Source organism: Bombyx mandarina, chromosome 12 (assembly GCF_030267445.1).
Source record: "Bombyx mandarina strain Sakado chromosome 12, ASM3026744v2".
Lineage (NCBI taxonomy): Eukaryota > Metazoa > Arthropoda > Insecta > Lepidoptera > Bombycidae > Bombyx > Bombyx mandarina.
In genome coordinates, this window is record NC_143219.1 from 157,747 (window position 1) to 179,602 (window position 21,856).

Genomic DNA, 21,856 nt, shown 5'->3' on the forward strand with positions numbered 1-21,856 from the left:
TTATTGAAACGGCACGCTGTCAAAGATATGAAATTGTTTTTCGGCTCTCCTGTAAAATTTACTTTTATGCAGATACTGGGTTTTGATATTTCACAGCCGATATGTATAGTGAACACTTTAAAGGACACATAAATTTACAGACCGGTAATTTCATGACTTAAGTGGTATTAGGTAGCTACCAGAATCCATAGACAAGATAACTTTAATGCCACAACCCAGCGTAGCGTAGTAACGAGGTAGTCTCAACTATGGTAGTACTATATGGGCGCGACTGGTCCACGGGGCTGTTGAGAACATAACGCGTTACTGTTATGCCACAGAAACTGACGCAAGGATGGTACCTACTTGTAGAAGCTCACCAGCAATATGTGTAAGTTGCATCGCGCATGGGCGAAGCGTCAACGGTGTCGCTTGCCTCTCGCAAACTGCACTCATCCCAAAACATCCTTCAGACGTAATTAATGTGTCGTATCGTAACGTAGCTATCAATAACGCATCGCACAATCTGTCATCGGTCGGCGCGCGCACGACATGTCTCGTGTCACGCTCGTGTCTTGTGTGCTGCTCCTCCTCGCTCTCGGGACTTCCGCGGCCGACATAGAAGGTAAACTAACCTTTCCTTATTAAAAAAAGAACGTAACATATTCAGAGATTTAACCTTTAGTGACAAAGAAATTAACGACACAGCATGCTTTCCTTCAAGTTAAATTTGAAATTAGGTAGTCCTAAAAGAATATGAAATGGTTATTAGCATTATCCATGAGTATGGATGACCTCTCGCCACAAGATGTCAAAAAAGTCGATGTCAGAAAAGTCATAACTAATACAAAATAGAGCAATTTAGAAGAACAAAAATGTTAAAATTAAACACTAGAACTGGCACCAAACAAATTCTAAAACTAACAGACAGTGACGGCAACACGGGCTGAGAACAATATTTGAGCGTGGTTCAGAAGCTTAGTGAGAATTGCTACGTCTCTGAATCCAAAGAATTATGGGGGAAACATATATTGAAACAACTCGCCCCATCGGGAATGTTCTCGATAATTGTAGAGTTGTCGTGTCGACTATAAAAGCGTTGCGGAGATGAGACGAAAGCAATTAATAATCGGATCTATTCGAAGAGAAACAGCGAACGGATCACCTGAAGCGAAGTGGAAGAAGTGAATTACCAATTGTAAAGTGTTATGTAAGTGTTCTAAGTGTTAAATAGAGTTTTAATTTATACTTCGGTGGAAGTTTTATTTATCCAGTACCCCAGCGCGTAACAGTGTGTGCTACTTGTAATGTTTTGTGCTAAAGTATAACAAGTTGAACCCAATAAATAAAATAAAATAAAACGAGTATCTTAAGGAAGCGTCAGAATGCCATTTTGATAAAGCGGCGCGACACGATAGCTATCTTATCTTGGGCACCGCTAATTACATGTGCGAGTCAGGCGACGGAGCAGCCCAAAGCATGCCTTGTCGGATCCTCTACGGATCCACGGTGCTTTTATTTTAAATTCCACTTAATTTTAAAAACACGGCTTTTTGGGAATTCTCGGTTAAATTGCCCATCGCACTACCGTGCTGGCGTAGCTTCTCTAAATGAATGTTATACCAATACTTCTGTTGTATACGCTTATTTCTGCAGCAAAGCAGCTATGCATTCAGTTTGAAGGGTTAGAGCAGCCGTCATACTGTTAGTAGGAGGCTGCCTTCCTCGTTGACGGCTCGGAGCGACTGTAGAGGTCAAAATCGCGCGGCGCGCTATCACCTCGGTACCACTAGCACGCAGCAGAGCTAGAACTTAATAGCAATCGAATAGCGGCATCGCATTCCAACCCCGCAGTTGTTCTAATCCAACGAGGTGTATCTTTATTTCAAACCCTGTATACTCCTGCATTAAGACGGATCTCGTGTGGTTCAAGTACGCATTGTATAGTGACACGTTGTTTGGCAGGCTCCCCGTGTCAGCGCGACGGCTACAACGGCACGTGCGTTCTTGCGAAGCACTGCGAGACACTCATCTTGGACTACAAGGAACAGAATTATCCACCGGTAATTATTTAAAGCAACTCATGTCACGCTGCTGCCGGTGGGGCTTGCTGTGAGTTCGCCCGGAAGGGACAACCATCTTGTCTATTTCTGAAGCCTTCTTCTACTTCCGCGAATCGTACGTTAATGCGTTCTGGCTTGAAGGTCAGAAAGGCTGTTGTGCTGTAATATATATATATGATATATTATTGAAACTCATTTTCATGTCTGAAAGTGTGGCGTTGACGACATTCGTATTATGATATTTGTGAGCTATAGCACTTACGTTTCTTTCTTTCTTTCTTTCCGACCATACAGGCCGCGAGCTTGTTCACCCGTCTATACAACAAAAATAATACCATAAAATTAACAGTTTGTTTGATTAGATGAATGGACGACCTCTCGGTCCATCTAGTGTTAAGTGGTTACCGGAGCTCACAGACATCAACAATGTAAATGCCGCCACTTATTTTGAGACATGAGTAATTATAAGTCTCCGTATTACAGTACAACGACTGCCCGATCTTTTGAACCGAAGCGCATTACTGCTTCACGGCAGAAATAGGCAGGATGATGGTACCTACCCGTGCGGACTCACAAGACGCTCTACACCAGTAAAACCACATAATTAATTCCTTACATGTAGTATGTAATGTGAGTCGGATGATGAACATAAGTTCGATGTTTTTAATACTTTATGTTATACTCGTAATGCACGATCCTGGTACACCGTAACACGTTCTGAAACAAGTGTTAGGGTGATGTCCGATAAGAGGGCTGTCAAATGAACATTTAAGAGTAAAGATTGCATATTTTGTATGGAAGATACAAAACTATTGAAGAGATAAAAAGAGACTGATCTGTTGTAATTCAGTGACCCTGTAATACTAAGGCAATAATAATAATGCTACTTTGCTCCTAATAATGCTGCCTAAATCAAAAATCTTAAATTCAAATTTTAACCATCGATTTAGAAAACAAGAAATACGTTAAGAAATTGTTTGTGTATTTTATTGTCGTTGAAGGCGAAACTTAGGCCGTCAGATCCTAAGTGACCTCGCCGGCCCAAGGAGATCTACTGCTAAGACTTATCAAAGGGTTTTATGACGAGAGGTTCACGTTCTCAGGTGTGTGGGCTGCGCGGCAAGGAGCCCATCGTGTGCTGCACCGACTGTGACCTCGTGGACAACATCGAGTGAGTTGTGCCCCTGTAAATCCAGCTCGTCTGAATCAGTCATTACCAGATCCATTATAGTTTCGAATTATTTTGTTTTTCAGAAATATATACCTCACGTACCGACATTCACGACTCGAAAAAACGAACGAGAAGTCTTGGGACGGTATAAACGCTTTCTGTATTCATTGTTTTTCCCTACCCGGTGGCCGTGAGAGCGTTCGCCCGTATAGCACAAACAAACTTGTACCCATTTTCCTTCCTTTTCCTAAGCCCTATCATATGGCTTTCTCCAAGCGAGGTAGAACGGGAGTCCTTAGCGGGGTGGGTAGCGTTTTAGGCGCCTTGCAATGTTGACGTCCAAGAGTGGCGGTGACTACTCGCTATGGAAAAGGCAAAAAAATATGTTTTCACGGCTGCAACTGCCACACGGCTCCCCTTGCCTGCAGATATTCACCCTGAGTATTACAACAGCTGCGACCAGCGAGTGAGCACCGACCAGTATACGAGCAGAAGAATTCAGTGTACAGCACGCCCAAACGTAGATTTATCTTGTCATTACATCTCTACATATAGCTATACGGATGATGGATGACATGGTAGAAGCGTTGTACCGGTCATAAGAGTTCTCTCTGAGCAGGGCTCACCATCGAAAATTCATACTTTAATATCACAAATGCGAATTTATCTGTCTGTTGAGCCTTTACGCCAAAACTAGTGAATCGATTTAAATGACATTTGGTATACCAATAGTCTAGAGCCTGAGAAAGGCTTTTACTTTTTAAAGGATGCAAAGGGTTGAAAGAGCGGGATAAAAAGTTATATGGAATCTCGATTGAGTTCACATCGTTCTCGAATGATGGTCACCGAATTAGGGAGAGCAGGGAACAGCGTGAGGCACGTTTGTCCATCGATCGTGAATCTCATGAACTATTGCGTGAGTCTGAGACTTTCACTGATAGGGAATCCCGTCTGAGCTCTGAGAGGGCTCGGACAGCAAATGCCCGGTTTCAGGAGATACTTGAAGAACGGGAAGCACGACTCACTGCCGATCGCGAAGCTCATAGGATAGTGCTATCTCTTGAGTCTGAGACCTTTACTGATAGGGAAATCCGACTGAGATTTCAGAGAAAAAAATTCATTCACACCATTGAATTTAATTCAGTATAACACATTGAAGACACAGCTTAGGCCATTCACTACATTCACTACATGACGTCGTATATTCAAAGTTTCGAGGTTCTTGTGCTTTTTGTAGTCATTCGCCTCTGGAATGAAATACACCGGTATGCACCGTTCATCGATACGACTATGATAATGACATTGACCAAGGATCCTAAGCGTCAACGACCGCTTAAAATCAGAGGGGTCTTACGCTCCTTTACTTTCCAGGCTACTAAAAAAGACTCAACAGGCTAGAGCTGTAAGTAGGAAGCTGACACAGGACAAGAATCGCCTACGACTCCAACTTCACACATACCTACAGCTATCAATAAGAAATCAGGGTCTAGGAATCTAGTTATTAATTATGTTTAGTCGAAGTGTGTAGTGTTTTTATAATGAAAACTAATTAACTCTCAGACACTAATACTAGCATCAAATTATTTGTAATTGTTTCAGCTTGCATCGACAATGTTTTATACATACCAGACTACCACTGTAAAAGCACAGTTACCTATTCCTTTTATAAACAATACGACCCCGAAAGGAAATGTCACTTAATATTATCCACCGCGGTATCTCCGGTCGGCGGTAAAGACGCCGAAAGAGCGGAGTTCCCCTTCATGGTAATGTACCGCAGAGATCGTAAGGCCAGTGCACGTGTCAGAAAGACCCGCGTACTGATGTGCACGTGTACTGCAGGCGCTGCTGGGGTTCGGACCGAGCGCAGAGGAGGCGCAGTGGCTGTGCGGCGGGTCGGTGCTCTCCGCGCGGTACATCCTCACGGCGGCGCACTGCATCTCCGAGCCACGCCTGTCAGTTCACTCGCCGGCGCCACGCTACCACGCACCAGCACACACAGACACTAGACGCCAATAAACAGCACGCCCTGTCGTCCGCAGGGGACCCTTGAAGTACGCAGCTCTCGGCATCCTGAAGCGCTCCGACCCTCCTGAGATCTGGCAGCGGCACACCCTCGCCCAGGTCATCCCGCACCCCGACTACGCCTCGCCCTCCAAGTACCACGACATCGCGCTCCTCAAGACAGAGAAACAGTATGTGTTATGTAAATGTAATCATTAAATAACTAACATCACACTACATTGTAAAATAATGTCTTAATACTAAAATAGAGAACGCTGATAAATAAGATTGGATTATTATGTTATATAAATCAATTTTTAAACTATTCTTACGCTTGGTCAGTAGTTAGTCGAATATTACGTCCGATGTTTGTAACGTGTCAATGAAATAGAATAAAAATAAGACAAGAATTCGATGAAATTAGGTCTGTTTACAGATTTTGTTCAGGGAAATAAATATAGTATTCAAAGCCATGCCGTGAATTTGAAATATGCACGAAAAGCAAGCAAGAAAGCCTCGTTTTTGTAGGATAGCCGTCGGAGCACCGTGGTATGTGAGAATGTTGACCTTTACGACGATTTAAATCTAGTACCGATACGTAAGTATCTTAAGGTAGTGTCAGAACGATATTTCGACAAAGCAGCGTGACACGATAATCCTTTTATTGTAGCAGCCGCTAATTACCTATCCGACCCAGGCGACTTTTGTCGGATCCTCTATTGTTGCTTTTAGGCCCCTCAAACACCGGTCGTCGTCCTCGTCAAACTCGTTGATCACGACGAAGAGTTCGACGTGTGAACCAATCCATAGACATAGCCCGCTGAGTTTCTCGCCGGATCTTCTCAATGGGTCGCACTTCCGATCCGATGGTATATTCTGCGAAGCAATTCTCTTGCTAGTGCTAGTATTAGCAAATTCTCTCAGGTTGAGCCCGTGAGCTCACCTGCCCATCCGAGCATAGCTGGAATGGTCCGTAGGCTACTAGTGCAAAGGTAGGAAGAAAAAAGTCTCATGACACATCGTGCGCACAGTGATTATTTTTCCCTAAGCAATGATGTAATTTTACTGTTGAGCACATTGTAACCAGCCAAATGAAATAGTTTATATTCAAATAAAAGCTTATAAAATAGCAAATAAATTCTTATAAAAGCTTTACAATTAGTCAGGGGAGCATCACTGGCATTATCCAGCTTCAGTGATAGCCTGGGAGTGATGTTAGATAAAAGGGAATGAATGAAGCATAATTTTCTAAAAATATCTCAACATGTCGGCCCAAGAGGTAGGCTCGCTGGTGGTCGGGCGTCTATTAGTGGTGGAACGTCTTGTAAGCCTGCACGGGTAGGTGCCACCATCCTGTCTATTTCTGTCGTGATCCAGTAATAGGTTTGAAGGGTGGGGAAGCCGTTGTACTGTAAAGCTGAGACTTAAAACCCATGTCACAAGGTTGGTGGTGGCATTTACGTTGTTGATATCTATGGACTTCGGTAACCACTTAACACCAAGTGGACTGCGAGATTGTCCAGCAATCTAAGCACTAAATAAATAAATTATTGTCTAAGCATTAAGTATCTCTTCGCTATTTTCTGCGTTTTAGAGGCCGACTTGGCTTTACCTTTCTCATGGCCCCAATAATGAACACCGCTGAAAACATTGATCCGCAGAGTCCAGAAGGATTCAGAAGGATTCAGGAAGGGTCCAGAAGGATACTGGCGGAAGAATTGGGATTGATTATTGTTCCTTAACCGGAAAAGGATATGACGGCCGGTATATTTGTATCGAGTGATACGACTTTGCTGGCATTAGACCTACGCAGACCTGTCCCATTATTTTTAAAGAAATACGTGCTTAAGTAATGTCCACGAGTGATTCACAAAATCAAGGAACATAGTGTAATAAAAACGAAACCGCATAAAAAATACAATTTGTGGAATCACTATACAATTGAGACATAGACACCTCAAGCCTCAGGATGAGTGGCGTCCTTCACGCTGTGATGTCTATGGGCTCCGGTAACCACTTCCCCCTAGGTGGGCCGTGAGCTCAAACACCCATCAAAGAAATCAAAAAACCTTGAATGATTGATTCGGTCTCGCTCCCCATGATCTAAGCAGCATCCAGCTTAACAAAGAGAGAAGTCCCACTCTACTGTATTTTCCGAGCACCCCGTCCTTCTTCAATCGAGGTTCACAAAGTGTCAATGGCGGTAGGGAGTACCTTGGCTGTTTCAGCTCATCTGCCGTCGGAGACAACAAAACACACATAAACAAGTCTAACATATTAATTATATGTAAGCACATTTAAAAAAAAGTTTTTAAAATTAACTTTAAATTTCCATAAAAATTAAAGGTAGCCGAATGATGATGGTGAAATGTTACGTATTGTTAAAGAATTAAACATATCTTAAAGAAATTGTAATTCTGAAACACACTGCCTAGGTCCTTGGATCCAATGAGGATATTCCAGCTGCTTGGCATGAAGTGACAATTAGACGGTAATAAGTCTGGTTTGGTCTGGATTAAAGAATTACTGGTGGCCCGGAGGCCTTTCCAGTTTCACCAGGACAGGTGGGCGAGCAAAGGCTCAGCCAGGAGAGGTGGGATTTGCTAACAGCTACCCGAGCGCCTCCGAAGGAGACCTAACAGCTCAAGAGCAGCTGCTTCGCGAATGAATCTACTACCGGATCGGAATCGCGACCCGCTGAGAAGATCCGGCGAGAAACTCAGCGAGCTGATTCATGGGTTAGGTTGCACGGCGAACTCTTTGTCGAGTTCGACGAGTACGGTTACCGGGGTCCCTAAGCCTGCTCCTAGTGTTAGAGCTGAAGGCGTCTAATGCAAAGGTTATTGGATCTGATGGATCCGTAAGGACGTGTCTAGGGCGTCGACGGTGACTGGCTCCTGCGTGATCAGGATTCGGGGAGTAGTCAGCGGCGGCAACGATAAGACGATTATCATGACGCATAGCCTTATCGAAGTACCGTGCCGACGCTGACTTCATGTATTTCTGAATAGATTCGAGACCCAGGTCGTCGTGTAGGTCAACGTTCCTCATGAACCACGGAGCTCCGACGGCTAACCTGCAAAAGCGGGATTGTAGAGTTTGGAGGGTGTCTATGTGTGTGCGAGCCGCGTGAGCGAACACCACACTCGCGTAAGTCATGACGGGCCTTATGCAAGTTTTGTAAAGTGTCACCTTGTTCCGAAGGGACATTTTACTCCGGATATCGAAAAGAGCGGTTCGACAAGAAGTCCCGTATGATGAGCACGAGACTATCCGGCACGCCCATGTTGGATAGTTTGAAAATCAAACCGTTGTGCCAGACTTTGTCGAACGCTTTTGCGACGTCGAAGAAGAGAGCTCCCGTGTATAACGGTTTTGGTCGATTAAGCCCCACAAGAATGTGCTCCGTGAGGCGGTGCACCTGTTGAACGCATGAGTGATTTGTATGGAATCCGAATTGTTCCTCGATGAGAATGCCCTTGGATGAGACGAAGTCTCTGAGGCGTTTGTAGAGCAGACGCTCATACAGTTTGCCTACAGACATGAGGAGGCTAATCGGGCGGTAAATACCCATGCTTATACAATGACACATCTGAATTACTCGATTTCTTAATACTTTTAAATTTTCACACAACTATCGAAAGGCACTATGATTTGGCGAATGCGTTGCGTCAAGGAGCGTTAGACTCATCTAGTCAATTCGAAGAGCGCGACGTTAAGTACGCGGCGCTAAGCACGCGTTCTGTTTGACGAAGGCTTTAGTCTCAAGAATCTACAGAGATCAGACAAAGTGATCATTAAAAACTTACCGATAATAATAGGTTGGGTAAAAGTCTGTTCGCATTATAGTATGTATGAACTTGTAATAAAATCTCTTTGGCTATACTATTTGTATCTGGCTGGTTTTGTTATCATTAAAAGTTTAAATTATAAAGAAGATAATTCCAAATTCAAATTGGGGAAATGTGTAATTTTTAATTAATTTTTCGTACTGTCAGGATGAGTGAATATCTAATGAAGAATTTCGATACATTTTAAAATTTTACTATAAAAAAGGTAAAAATGCAACGCGAGCCGCGAAAAAAATGCGATATTATGGACCTAGTGCAGTGTCTGTGAGAGTAGCACAAATTTGGTTAGCGTTTTCAATCCGGAAATTTTGATGTCAAAGATGCACGTCGCTCTGGTCGCCCTATTACGGATAAAATGGATGCCATTTTTGAAAAAGTGGATCAAGGTCGGCATATCAGTAATTACAACGTAGCTGAAGAAGTGGGAATTGACCATAAAACAGTTTTAGTGCATTTAAAAAAAACTGGGTACACAAAAAAAACGATATTTGGGTACCTCACGAACTCACTGAAAGAAACCTAATGAACCGTGTACTCATTTGTGATTCTTTGTTATGACGTAATGAAACCGAACCATTTTTGAAGAAGCTGATGACTGGTGATGAAAAGTGGATCATGTAGGGTAAGAACGTGTGAAAAAGGTCGTGGTCAAAGCCGGTTAGGCTTCACACACTGTGGCGAAACCCGGGTTAACTCGCAACAAGGTGATGCTGTGTGTGTGGTGGGATTGGAAGGGCATTATTCATTATGAGCTATTACCACCAGGCAGGACCATCGATTCTGAACGCTACTGCGAACAACTGGTGAGATTAAAGCAAGAAGATGAGAGGAAGCAGCCGGAATTAATCAACAGAAGGGGTGTTGATTTCATCATGATAACGCAAGACTTCACACACCTTTAGCCACTCAACAAAAATTAAGAGAACTTGGCTGGAAGATGTTAATGCATCCGCCGTATAGTCCTGATCTTGCACCTTCAGATTTCCACCTGTTTCGGTCTCTTCAGAATTCTTTAGGCAGTGTCAGGTTAACACCACGAGAGGACTGCCACAACCAATTGTCGCGGTATTTCAATCAGAAGCCCCAAAATTTTTATAGCAATGGGATCATGTCCCTACTTACAAGATGGCAAAAAGTTATCGAACAAAATGGTACCTACATACTTTAGTTAAATGTAAATAAACTATATTAAAAATGTTGTGAATTTTCTTAAAAAATGCGAAGAAACTTTTTCCCCAACCTATTATAAATCGGGCACTATTCGTAAAGAGCTATTTAAGTATGAATAGACTAGACCTTTATTGTAAATATTAAGCGCGATTTTTTTTTGTTTCCTACCTAAGCTGAGAGCCTTGAGAGGCTATTTCAGCGTAACCTTAACTAGTAGGTGAGCTCACGGGGCTCAAACCTGACGACGTTGCTAACACGAACCCTAGCAAGAGCCGTGCTTCGCAGAATCTGCCACCGGATTGAAAACGCGACCCACTGAGAAGATCCGGCGAGAAACTCAGTGGGTTGTGTCTGAAGGTTAAGAACGGCTTCAGAATGACTGGCTTTATTGGTTGCACGCGTTTTTATGCAATCGAGAACAAAAGAATAATAAATGCAGGCGCTGTCAACATTTGGACAGAATTTCATAGTTTCAGTTTGTAATTTTGTTTGTTCCAGAATAGAGTTCAACGTGAATGTGGTGCCCGCGTGTTTATACTCTGGTCAGATATCTCCCTATATTAATAAAACCCGAGCACTAGCCCTGGGGTGGGGCTATTTGGGGCCGAGGAAACGCTTGGCAGATGTGCTGCAAAAGGTCTGTAGGGCCAGATTTAACGCAGTATAAGTAATTGATGAGAATTTTTTGTTTAGTTTCACATCAACCTAATTTGTTTTATTAGTATTAAGTTGGAAATTGCCTCTATTGAATAACAGTATTTAATTATTATTTACTACTTGCTACGTACTTACTTACTTACCTTAAACAAAGGCTTTCTTTGATATTAATTTTTAGTTTAAAACAAAATTGAACAATATAGTGAATGGTGACCCGTGAATGGTTATGGTGTACCCGTTTGATTCTTATTTAATTCATTATATACCGGAAAAGCCTTGTGGTATCGGACTACAATAATACCATCCCAAATCCTTCCGGGGGTATTGTATAAGGCGATTAAGAGAGTGTGAAAAAGTATTGACTTGCTTTAACTTATTCATCATTCATTATTACGGGTCCATCTGTTCGAGTCTTTCTCCAGCCATAACGATCCCCGTTCCACTGGGTCTAGAAGACAAGGATGAGTATATGCACCTGTATCTCGCGCATACATTTGTGCATTTTAATATATCCTGCGCAACTGACGGCTTCCATATCATTATAACCGCATCCACATATAAAGGACTTCAATTTTAGGTCACATGACCTGAAGCTAGCTACCAAAGCACATTTATAGGCAAAATTCTCAACATGTCTGTTCCTAATCGGAATACGGAAGTGCTGCGTAAAGCCAATATGATGGGCATTGACGCTTAGCCGTCAACGTCTCCGGTCCAGAAAGAATGGTCAGTGGGGACAAAAGATGGCTTCGCAGCGACAGCGGCGTCGATTGATCACTCCGCCATGATGTGGACGAGAAGGTTTTTTGCCCTTGCGGAGTGGTTCAAATTACCCTGTAGGAAGCGATAAACGTGTCTCATTATTAGGGCGACCCCGTAGACGAGACCCACAGTACGCAGATTGTGCACCACAGGCCCGTTCACGGCCGGGAAGATAGACCAGGCCATAACCAACAATATTTTGTTTTGCCACTCCTAATAAGCACTTAAGGACATCAAGGGCTCCATAACGACAGAATAATTTTTGCTGGGTTCTGTGGCATTGTATCAGACTTAAAGTAAATTTTCCTATTGTGTAAACTAGCTTTCCTCGTTAGCAGTAATTTAGTAAGTCATTCTGTACAAACAAGGTTGAAGTGAGCGAGTTCACCGCCGAGGAGTGCTTGAAGCAGTATCCTCCGCACCGACACCTGCTCGACGGGTTCGACAACAGCACGCAGCTGTGCTTCGGAGACCGCGACACACCGCACGACACTTGCCAGGTTAGTTTGGTTCTCATAATTTGAAGAATCCAGATGCACGACTGAGTTGTCTCATATGACAACGTACTGTGACAGGGTGACAGCGGCGGTCCCTTGATCCTGCACGAGAGCGAGGCGGGCTGCACCAGGGCTGTGCTCGGCGTGACGTCATCAGGCGTGGCGTGTGGCGACGCGGGCGCCGGCCTCTACACGCGCATCGAGCACTACAAGCCTTGGATCGTGAGCATCGTCTGGCCTTGAAGATTTTTAACTAAACTTATTAGAAATTGTTTTAATTCATTGTTCTCTTCCAAATTGAATATAAAAGAATCTTTATCGGCTTTTGGTTTAATTTGACTTTAGAAAAATACACAGAATGTTTGCTGGCCTGGTACCTGCCCGTACCTGCCCGTACGCTTACGCCCTTCCTTCACAAATAGACTTAGGACCGCAGACATCGACGTTGCACTTGACTATTGTACTGTACCTCATTTGTTTTTTCCTCTGAAACCCATCGTAATTGTGGTACTCAATGTGCTGGTCAAAATGTTGTATTTCAGTATCTCTTAGCTTCTTACAATATTACAATTTTCGACATTATTCAGTATTACTTTCGTACTTTTAATATAAACGTTACGTATTTTCTATTGATTTATTATGTTGGTGTTAGCTATTACTCAATATCATGTACATAATTTTAGATAGATGACAGGTAGACCACTGAGTGCACTTGTTAATCAACTTGATACGAGCTAATTACACTTTTCGTAAAGTAAATTTTGGAAAGCACATTGTTTATTGCGGGTAGACAAACTCAGTGCCCATCTGATGTTAAGTGGTTATCGGACCTCGTAGACAGCAACAACGTCAAGCCCGCCGACCAGCTTGTGACATGAGCTCTAAGTCTCGGCTTTATAGTAAATGCTGTCCCACTACAGTAGTTCTCCTACAATATGCCGTACCTTCAATAATTATGGTACGTTAATATATTGTGGTCTTTGCTTAATTCCATGTCTTCATTATTGTAGCGGATGAAGCAGAAAGATTCTTGAGTGGAGACCACGTAGTGGCAAGCGCAATGTGGGACGGCCACCAAGCAGATGGGCCGACGACCTAATGAACATCGCTGGGTCGCGTTGGATGCAGGTGGCAACGGACTGGCCGCACTGGAGATAGATTAGAGAAGCCTATGTTTAGCAGCGGACATATACAGACTGACATGATGATGATACCTTCATCGTGGAAGTTGTCCGCGAAGACAGCACGATGCGTATTTCTTTAGAAAAATTGCTCCCTGTCTGAGGAACTTGAAAATCGGCATTGTTTTCGGGCTCCGACTTCGGTACCTTATAGCGTAACTAGTCACTGTCTACATATCACTTGGAGAGACATCATGCTCCTGTTAAGTTAATACGTCTACTCGTATATACCTATATAGTACTATAATTTAAATAAAACAATCCTAATACTTTCATGACTAAAGTCGTGTTCGTAAAAATAGATTGATACCAGAAGACTACTAGGGGGCGATCAAAATTTTGTGAGAATGAGATAGAATTTAATGACTATTGATAACTTAATAATTTATTTTTCTACATAGTCTCCGAGTCTCTACACAGCGAGTCCAGATCTTTGCCAAGGCTTCAATCCATAAAAAAAAAAGTTTTGTCTTGGTTCTGCAAAAAGATCTCGACGGCTTCCATCACCTCGTTATCGTCTTCGTACCTGTTTCAGTTGTTACTACATTTTGGAAAAAAACAAAAGAGAATCGAAATTGTTTTCCTTTATTAATATTGCAAATATGAATCTGAGCTATACCTGCCAGTATTTATTTTTCCTACCAAGGAGTATGTCGTTCTCACTACTTTTTGATCACTCCTCGTATATAAGAAATGTCTGTGGTTGAGGGGCAGTAGGAGACACTGCTATCAATGAGACCATACTTCTACAGTTCAAATTAGAACTTTGTCTACTTTTAATCGAGGTATGAATAATGTTGGGTGTGTATTTAATATGCAAATTGAACAATCAAACACATTTATTACGTATAATAAAACAATGCGAGGCTTGGACGCGATACGGACACGCCGACTTACTCCACGCGGACCATAGCACGCCGCAGCCGAGCAGAGATCAGTAGAGATGCGTGAACTGCACGACCACAATAAGGTAGGTGACGCAGATGCTGAGAACGGTCACGGGGAGCGTGCAGTCCAGCGAGAGCACCCGACACGCGCGGAGCCGGAACGGCCGAGCCGAGACGTACCCCGCGAACTGTTTCACTTTGCGACGATCATCTTCCACTGAACAGAAAAGTACTCATCACTATCAGTCATCAACCGACTTATTGTAAGGGATCCTATTGTTACGCTTTGGGGTTCGGGATAAATAAAAATTCTACCGAAGTATAAATTAAGACTGTATTGACACTTAGAATTCTCACAAAACAATTTAAAAATTTTAATTCAACTTTTTCGCTTCGCTTCAGGTGATTCGTTCGCTGTTTCGCCTCGAGTAGTTCCGATCACCAACAGAATTCGTGCCATCTCTGCCACGCTTTTATAGTCGATACAACATCCCTAGATTTATCGAGAACATTCTGGACAAGTCGGGTAGCTTTGATGTGTTTCCGCTATCTGACAATAGATGGCGTTATACTTCTCGAGTTTTCTCTATGATTCTTGTTCTTTTGATATTCGTTTCGGCTATTCAGCGATAGATGGCGTTTCTCTAACCGGCCTAACACTATCATGGGAATCACTCTACGGAATTGTCAGAGGTTGACCTGTGAGGCGATACTGACGTCATTAGACCAGAGTCCATTCCACAACTCTCCCTCATTTTCGAGCGTAGGTACATATTGTTACGCACTTAGGTTCGGGATACATAGAACTTACACCGAAGCACAAATTAACACTATTAGAAACACATAGAAAACCTAAAATTCTTAATTAACTTCTTCTGCTCTACTTCAGGTAATCCGTTCGCTGTTTTGTTTCGAGTAGATCCGATTACTAATTATTTTCGTGTCACCTCTGCAAGCTTTTACAGTCGACACGACAACTCTACAATTATCGAGAACATTCGAGTCGTTTTGATATGTGTTTCCGCTATTTGATAATAGATGGCGTTACACTTCTCAAACGCTATCGATATTACTAGTTCTTCTGCTATTCGTTTCTGCTATCTAACGACAGGTGGCGTTACTCTCAGCGGCATAACAATACTATTATGTGCCGCGTTTATTCTCGGTAGACTCTACCCCATGATCTGTAAGCGGAGTAAAATGTCCCTTCGGAACAAGGTGACACTTTACAAAACTTGCATAAGGCCCGTCATGACTTACGCGAGTGTGGTGTTCGCTCACGCGGCCCGTACACACATAGACACCCTTCAATCTCTACAATCCCGCTTTTGCAGGTTAGCCGTCGGAGCTCCGTGGTTCGTGAGGAACGTTGACCTACACGACGACCTGGGCCTCGAATCTATACAGAAATACATGAAGTCAGCGTCGGAACGGTACTTCGATAAGGCTATGCGTCATGATAATCGCCTTATCGTAGCCGCCGCTGACTACTCCCCGAATCCTGATCATGCAGGAGCCAGTCACCGTCGACGCCCTAGACACGTCCTTACGGATCCATCAGATCCAATAACCTTTGCACTAGACGCCTTCAACTCTAGGAGCAGGCTTAGGGACTTCGGTAACCGTACTCGTCGAACTCGACAAAGAGTTCGCCGTGCAACCTAACCCATGAATCAGCTCGCTGAGTTTCTCGCCGGATCTTCTCAGCGGGTCGCGATTCCGATCCGGTAGTAGATTCATTCGCGAAGCAGCTACTCTTGAGTTGTTAGGTCTCCTTCGGAGGCGCTCGGGTAGCTGTTAGCAAATCCCACCCCTCCTGGCTGAGCCTTTGCTCGCCCACCTGTCCTGGTGAAACTGGAAAGGCCTCCGGGCCACCAGTAATCCTTCAGTCATAAAAAAAAAAAAAAAAAAAAAAAAAAAAAAAAAAAAAAAAAAAAAAAAAAAAAAAAAAAAAAAAAAAAAAAAAAAAAACTATTATGAACCCCTCGTACATATTATTGTTTTATTCTATGTCACGCTCTACAACCCAGTTTTTGAGAGATTTCAACTATAAACTATGTTTAACTAATAATTATATTTACTTCTAATTAGTAACACATTTCAATTTAAACTTTTCAGATTGGAGACGCAACTTTTCATAAACGCCCCGTAGTATGCGAGTGTCCGTGAGGTGACAGTCAATTAATTACTTGTAGTTATTGAGTGTTAATGACAGATATGTTAAAGTGTGTGCAGCTGAGTACTGTGACCAAATAGCTCTTACGCAGGGAGTCGTCTCTCTGTAGAATGTTGTTGAGAGTGACTTTTATTTTCTGCGCCTCGCTCGCCATCATGTCCGCCGCGAGCACCGGCGCGAACGCAGACGAGAACAGCAGGACAGTTTCCAGATAACGAGGTGCTGTCCTAATAAATTTCATCTGAAATATGTAAACTTTTGTTAAAGATTTATGTTTGATATTTTGTACAAACTTTGGTAACTAGTTCACACCTGCTGCGCGATGAGCTCGTCTTCTCAACTAATAAAGACACAATGACAGTGCGCAGGGTGAACACTACCGGCCCACCACTGTGTTATTGAACGGCATGAGCTTACAAATAATTTATAGGATCTGAGATTTTATAGGAAAACTGTAGATAGTCTTATTAAGTATATATTGTTTAGCATATTTTAGAATAATATGTTTGAGATATCAACGGGGAAGAAAATTAAAGAAGACCTGATGACATAGCGACTACGTTCAAAAAGCACTTAAAGAAAAAGAAAAGACCTTTATAGAATTATAGAACACATATTCCCCAGATTTGGTTACGAAAGAGAAGTTAAAAACAGCATATAAAGAAAGTAAGAAGCTGGCTAAAAAGTATGTAGATATTGCCAGGGCCGAGGCAGAAGATGCATTGTATGAGCCGCTAGAAAGACCTGAAGGACAAACGCACCTGTACAGAATGGCCAAAGCAAGAGAGAAGGATGGAAGAGATTTTAGCCACATTAAATGCGTGAAAGATAGTGCAGGAAGAGTGTTAACAAATTAAAGGAAATAAGAGATAGAGATGGAAGAGGGACTTTGAAAAGTTGATGAATGAAGAAAATGACTGGAGTGGTGAACTATAAAATGTGAGAAGTAAGTATGCAAGAAGTACGAAAGGCTGTACAAGATATGAAGAATGGAAAATCTACTGGACTAGATAGTATCCCAATAGAGGTGTGGAAGTTTCTGTAAGCAGATGTATGGACGTGGCTAACTTAATTCTTCAACAAATTATTCCAAGAAGAGGCCATGTCTAACGAGTGGTGCAAAAGCTCACTCGTATCTGTATTCAAGAACAAAGGTGACGTTCAGGTATGCAGCGGTAAGCAGCGGCCTGGCTCTGCTCCTGGCGTCGTTGAAGAAGGAGAGGAAGGGCCCGCGGTACAGAGGAGACTGGCACAATGGAAAGAAAGGTTGGAAAACGTGGGTTTCAAGATCAGTCCAATAAAAACCGAGCACATATTGACTTCCACGGTGAAGAAATAACATCGTGTAATAAAAATGAAACCCGCAAAATTATAATTTGCGTAATTACTGGTGGTAGGACCTCTTGGGAGTCCACATGGGTAGGTACCACCACCCCGCCTATTTCCGCCGTAAAGCAGTTATGCGTTTCGGTTCGAAGGGTGGGATAGCCGTTGTAACTATACTGAGACCTTAGAACTTATATCTCGAGGTGGGTGGCGCATTTACGTTATATATGTCTATGGGTTTCAGTAACCACTTAACATCAGGTGGGCTGTGAGCTCGTCCATCCATCTAAGCAATAAAATAAAATAATAAAATATATTCTGTGATTTTGGTGGTTGGTCAGACTTCACGCCAATCGCCTTAGATGGTGTATCCCTGCCAGTCTGCTCCGACTTCAAGTATCTCGGCTCAATACTCCAGAACGACGGCAATTTAGACCGTGACGAAGCGAGCCGAATAAACGCTGGTTGGGTGAAATAGCGACAGGTCTCTGCAACAGTATGCGGTCGTAGAATGCCCCTTAAGCTCAAGGGGAAAATTTATAAAACGTCGTGATATGTGGATCTGAATGTTGGGTGACGAAAGTAAAGCATGAAAGAAGAGTGCATGCGGCAGAGATGCGAATGTTGAGATGGATGTGTGGAGTGACAAGAATGGACAAATAAAGAATGAGTATATCAGAGGAAGTGTGAAAGTAGCCCCAGTAAGCAACAAATTAAAGAGCGGACGGTTACCGTGGTATAGACATTTGATGCGTAGAGAGAAGATGCACGTAACAAGGAGATGTATGGAAATGGTAGTGCAAGATAGAGGGAGAAGAGAATGATGATAAGAGAGAAAGAGTAGTGAGTGTTAAGTATTAGTAAGAAAGAGGAGTGAGTATATTAGTTAAGTTATGGGTTCATAATAAAAACATAAGACTGGCCACATTAAAAATATGGCAATTTGTGTCTTTTTTTATTGCTTAAATGGGTGAATGAGTTCATGGCCCACACGCGGTGCTTGTGAGGCTTGACGGTCTACTGATGTTCAGTTGGGAGCAGACCGCGGGCCAAAGGATGTTTTAGAACCCTATCCACTAAACGAGTCCTCTGTTAAATATAGCTAAGACTAATTGTGTGTGTATCGTAATAAATATTGTGTAAACAAAATAGTGACGAAACTTAGTCACGGCCAGAACGCAGGTTTTTGCCTGATTCTTTAATTCTGTGATAAACATCGTTACAGATTAAACTGAATCTAAAATTTTCGTAATCTGAAAGCCAATATCTAAGATTATACGTACCGTTTGTCCATAAGAAATTTCCAAAGTCACCAAAATATTTATCATCGCTATGGCTACTGCGTTTAGTAGGATCACGAAGAATTAGAACAATCGAATGGATCATGAACAGTCACTGAGCAAATACAAAGTTCAGATTTATATCAACATAATCAAAAGATCAGCAAATAAAAACTACTGAAACAGAGCTATAAATATTTACCGGAACATCCAAACTTTTTTTGATTTCTTCCAAATTGTCAATCAACGACTTGTATATGAGAGTACCTTTTTAAACATCAAATTTCTCGTTCAGAGATATTCTCAGCGCCTTCAGTCGACAATAAACCGAATGAAATATTGTAAAGTGTATCACTAGATACAGATCCGAGCAGTAACAGGGTGTGTTGTAGACTAACTCGACGCAAAATCCTTCGTGAAGGGTCTCGTAGTAGGCGATAGCACAGAACACGTAGACAGTCAGTCTCAGCACGCTCACCACGACCGTGTACAGCGCGAGCTTCACTTCAATACTGGGACCGACACTCTTCTTCAACTCCTGGTCGACACTGTACAAGTACTCGAACAGGTTCTTGCAGCTCAGAGCAGATCTACTCAGCATGAAGCAGACCACTATCGCTAAGCTTTCACTAAAAGTCAAAGAGTACCAAATTGCTTCCAAGAGCCGGAAATGAAACGCAATATAAATGCAGTTTGAAGCGATGATAAATCTCAGTAATAAGACTGAGGCTTGTATGACCCGCAAGAAGTTGAGGCCGCGGCAGGTGTAGAAACCGAAGTTGAAGCCAGTAAGAATGTAAATCACGAAGAAGTATATCTTTATGAATCTGGAACATGTTTTGATTTCTCCCTTATCTGACTGGTTGACCATCGAGATGACTTTTGTCGATCGCCTCATGGTGACTGCCTCGTAAACACAACTATGTCGTCAGTATTTGGCGTTTAATACTGCACTAATATTAACGATTCTCACAGAAACTTGTATTTTTTTATTTCAATTCCGAACCGTATTATCATTGCGGTACACATTTCGCGTTTCATGATAATTGCAACTAAATTATGGGTTTAGTTCAATCGTTAGTGTTGGTAAAGAATAATACAAACTCAAGTAAAACTATGATTGCAGCGGTCAGAGTAAATATTAGACATTCGATTTTAATTACCTAACGTTATTTTCTATATTTTTTTTTCATATTTAATTATGCTCAAACTAGAGGGCTATGTGCTCTATGGGCTCCAGTAACCAATTAACACCAGGTGGGCTGTGAGCTCATCCACCTATCTAAGTAACAAAAAAAAGTACAGGCACAATAATAATATTGTACTTAGTCTGGCCATTAATACTGTTACAATTAAAAATAAACAAAATATTACATTTGAATTTGGAATCTGTCATTTTTATATTATGATTGCTCATTGAGTTTTCTCATTTTGGCGCCAATACATTGTACAATATTTTGCGATATTAAAATGGAGTGGGGTGATAAAGAGAACCGAATCGCTGTGATTGCATTACACAAAGTAGGTATGAAGCCAAATGCAATTTTTAAAGCTCTCCATACGCTTGGTATTAGTAAAATGTTTGTGTACCGGGCTAATAACAGGTGAAATGAGACCTCCTCTGTTTGTGACAGAAAAAGATCTGGCCGTCCACGTAGTGTTCGTATGGAAAAGGTGGTCAAAGCAATAAGGGAAAGAATTCGAAGAAATCCTGTCCGAAAGCAAAATATTTCATCTCGGGAGATGAAGATAGCCATGAAGCCGTGAAGCATGAAGAACCGTGTCGCGTATTTTAAAAGATGACTTAGGATTTGCAGCCTATAAGAGACGTACTGGTCATTTCTTAACTGATAATTTAAAAGAGAATAGGGTGGTAAAATCGAAACAACTACTGAAGCGGTACGCAAAGGGAGGTCATAGAATTTTTTTGTTTACGGATGAGATTTTTTTTACAATTGAGCAACATTTTAAATTTTAAAAATCAAAGCCGCAAAATTATTATTTAGGTAATTACTGGTAGTAGGACCTCTTGTGAGTCCGCACGGGTAGCTACCACCGCCCTGCCTATTTCTGCCGTGGAGCAGTGATGCGTTTCGGTTTGAAGGGTGGGGCAGCCGTTGTAACTATACTGAGACCTTAGAACTTATGTTTCAAGGTGGGTGGCGCATTTGCGTTGTAGATGTCTATGGGCTCCAGTACCCACTTAACACCAGGTGGGCTGTGAGCTCGTCCAACCATCTAAGCAATAAAAAAAAATTGCAATAGATTTATTTTTATTTTTAATGTAACAGTATTTATGGCCAGACGATATGGATACTGCAACCGAACCTTCCAGCTGTGTCTAATGCTGAACACAGAGTCACCACGCTAACTACTATAACCGCCGCATCGCCCAAAAACCACCAGCCCTTACTACGCGCGACTCTAAAATCCTCTAAAATCTCAATTATGTCACGGTTAGGAATGATAGAATTCACGCCCCTAAAGGTAGGAGAGCCATTTACTATAAATGCCTGTCCTGCACTGCATCACACTCGATTCTCCCTCGCTTCCTCACTTCGAGACATCAATCTACTCGGTTCAGACGGTATTTCTAACCGCGGTATTACGGTTCTACCCGCCCAACTCATCGTGATATTGGCATCTATTTTCAATGCCGCTATGATGAACTGCATCTTTCCCGCGGTGTGGAAAAAAGCGAACGTTATCGGCATACATAAACCCGGTAAACCAATAAATCATTCGACGAATTACCGCCCGATTAACCTCCTCATGTCTCTAGGCAAACTGTATGAGCGCCTGCTCTACAAACGTCTTAGAGACTTCGTCTCATCCAAGGTCATTCTCATCGA

General features: G+C 42.4%; 2 protein-coding genes across 2 annotated transcripts; one reads left to right on the plus strand and one right to left on the minus strand.

Moving 5' to 3' along the window:
• Nucleotides 1-435: 435 nt before the first annotated feature.
• LOC149501702 (venom protease-like) lies at nucleotides 436-12,477 on the plus strand. Its single transcript, XM_089731709.1, has 10 exons — nucleotides 436-604; nucleotides 1,945-2,042; nucleotides 3,146-3,213; nucleotides 3,297-3,358; nucleotides 4,813-4,979; nucleotides 5,056-5,168; nucleotides 5,256-5,408; nucleotides 10,737-10,875; nucleotides 12,026-12,157; nucleotides 12,233-12,477. Exons 1-10 carry the CDS (start codon nucleotides 532-534, stop codon nucleotides 12,395-12,397), a joined length of 1,170 nt encoding a protein of 389 aa, XP_089587835.1. The 5' UTR covers nucleotides 436-531; the 3' UTR covers nucleotides 12,398-12,477.
• A 1,645-nt stretch (nucleotides 12,478-14,122) lies between these two features.
• LOC149501703 (uncharacterized) lies at nucleotides 14,123-16,639 on the minus strand. Its single transcript, XM_089731755.1, has 2 exons — nucleotides 16,486-16,639; nucleotides 14,123-14,439 (listed from the first exon to the last, which is right to left on the minus strand). Exons 1-2 carry the CDS (start codon nucleotides 16,637-16,639, stop codon nucleotides 14,270-14,272), a joined length of 324 nt encoding a protein of 107 aa, XP_089587881.1. The 3' UTR covers nucleotides 14,123-14,269.
• Nucleotides 16,640-21,856: the final 5,217 nt, after the last annotated feature.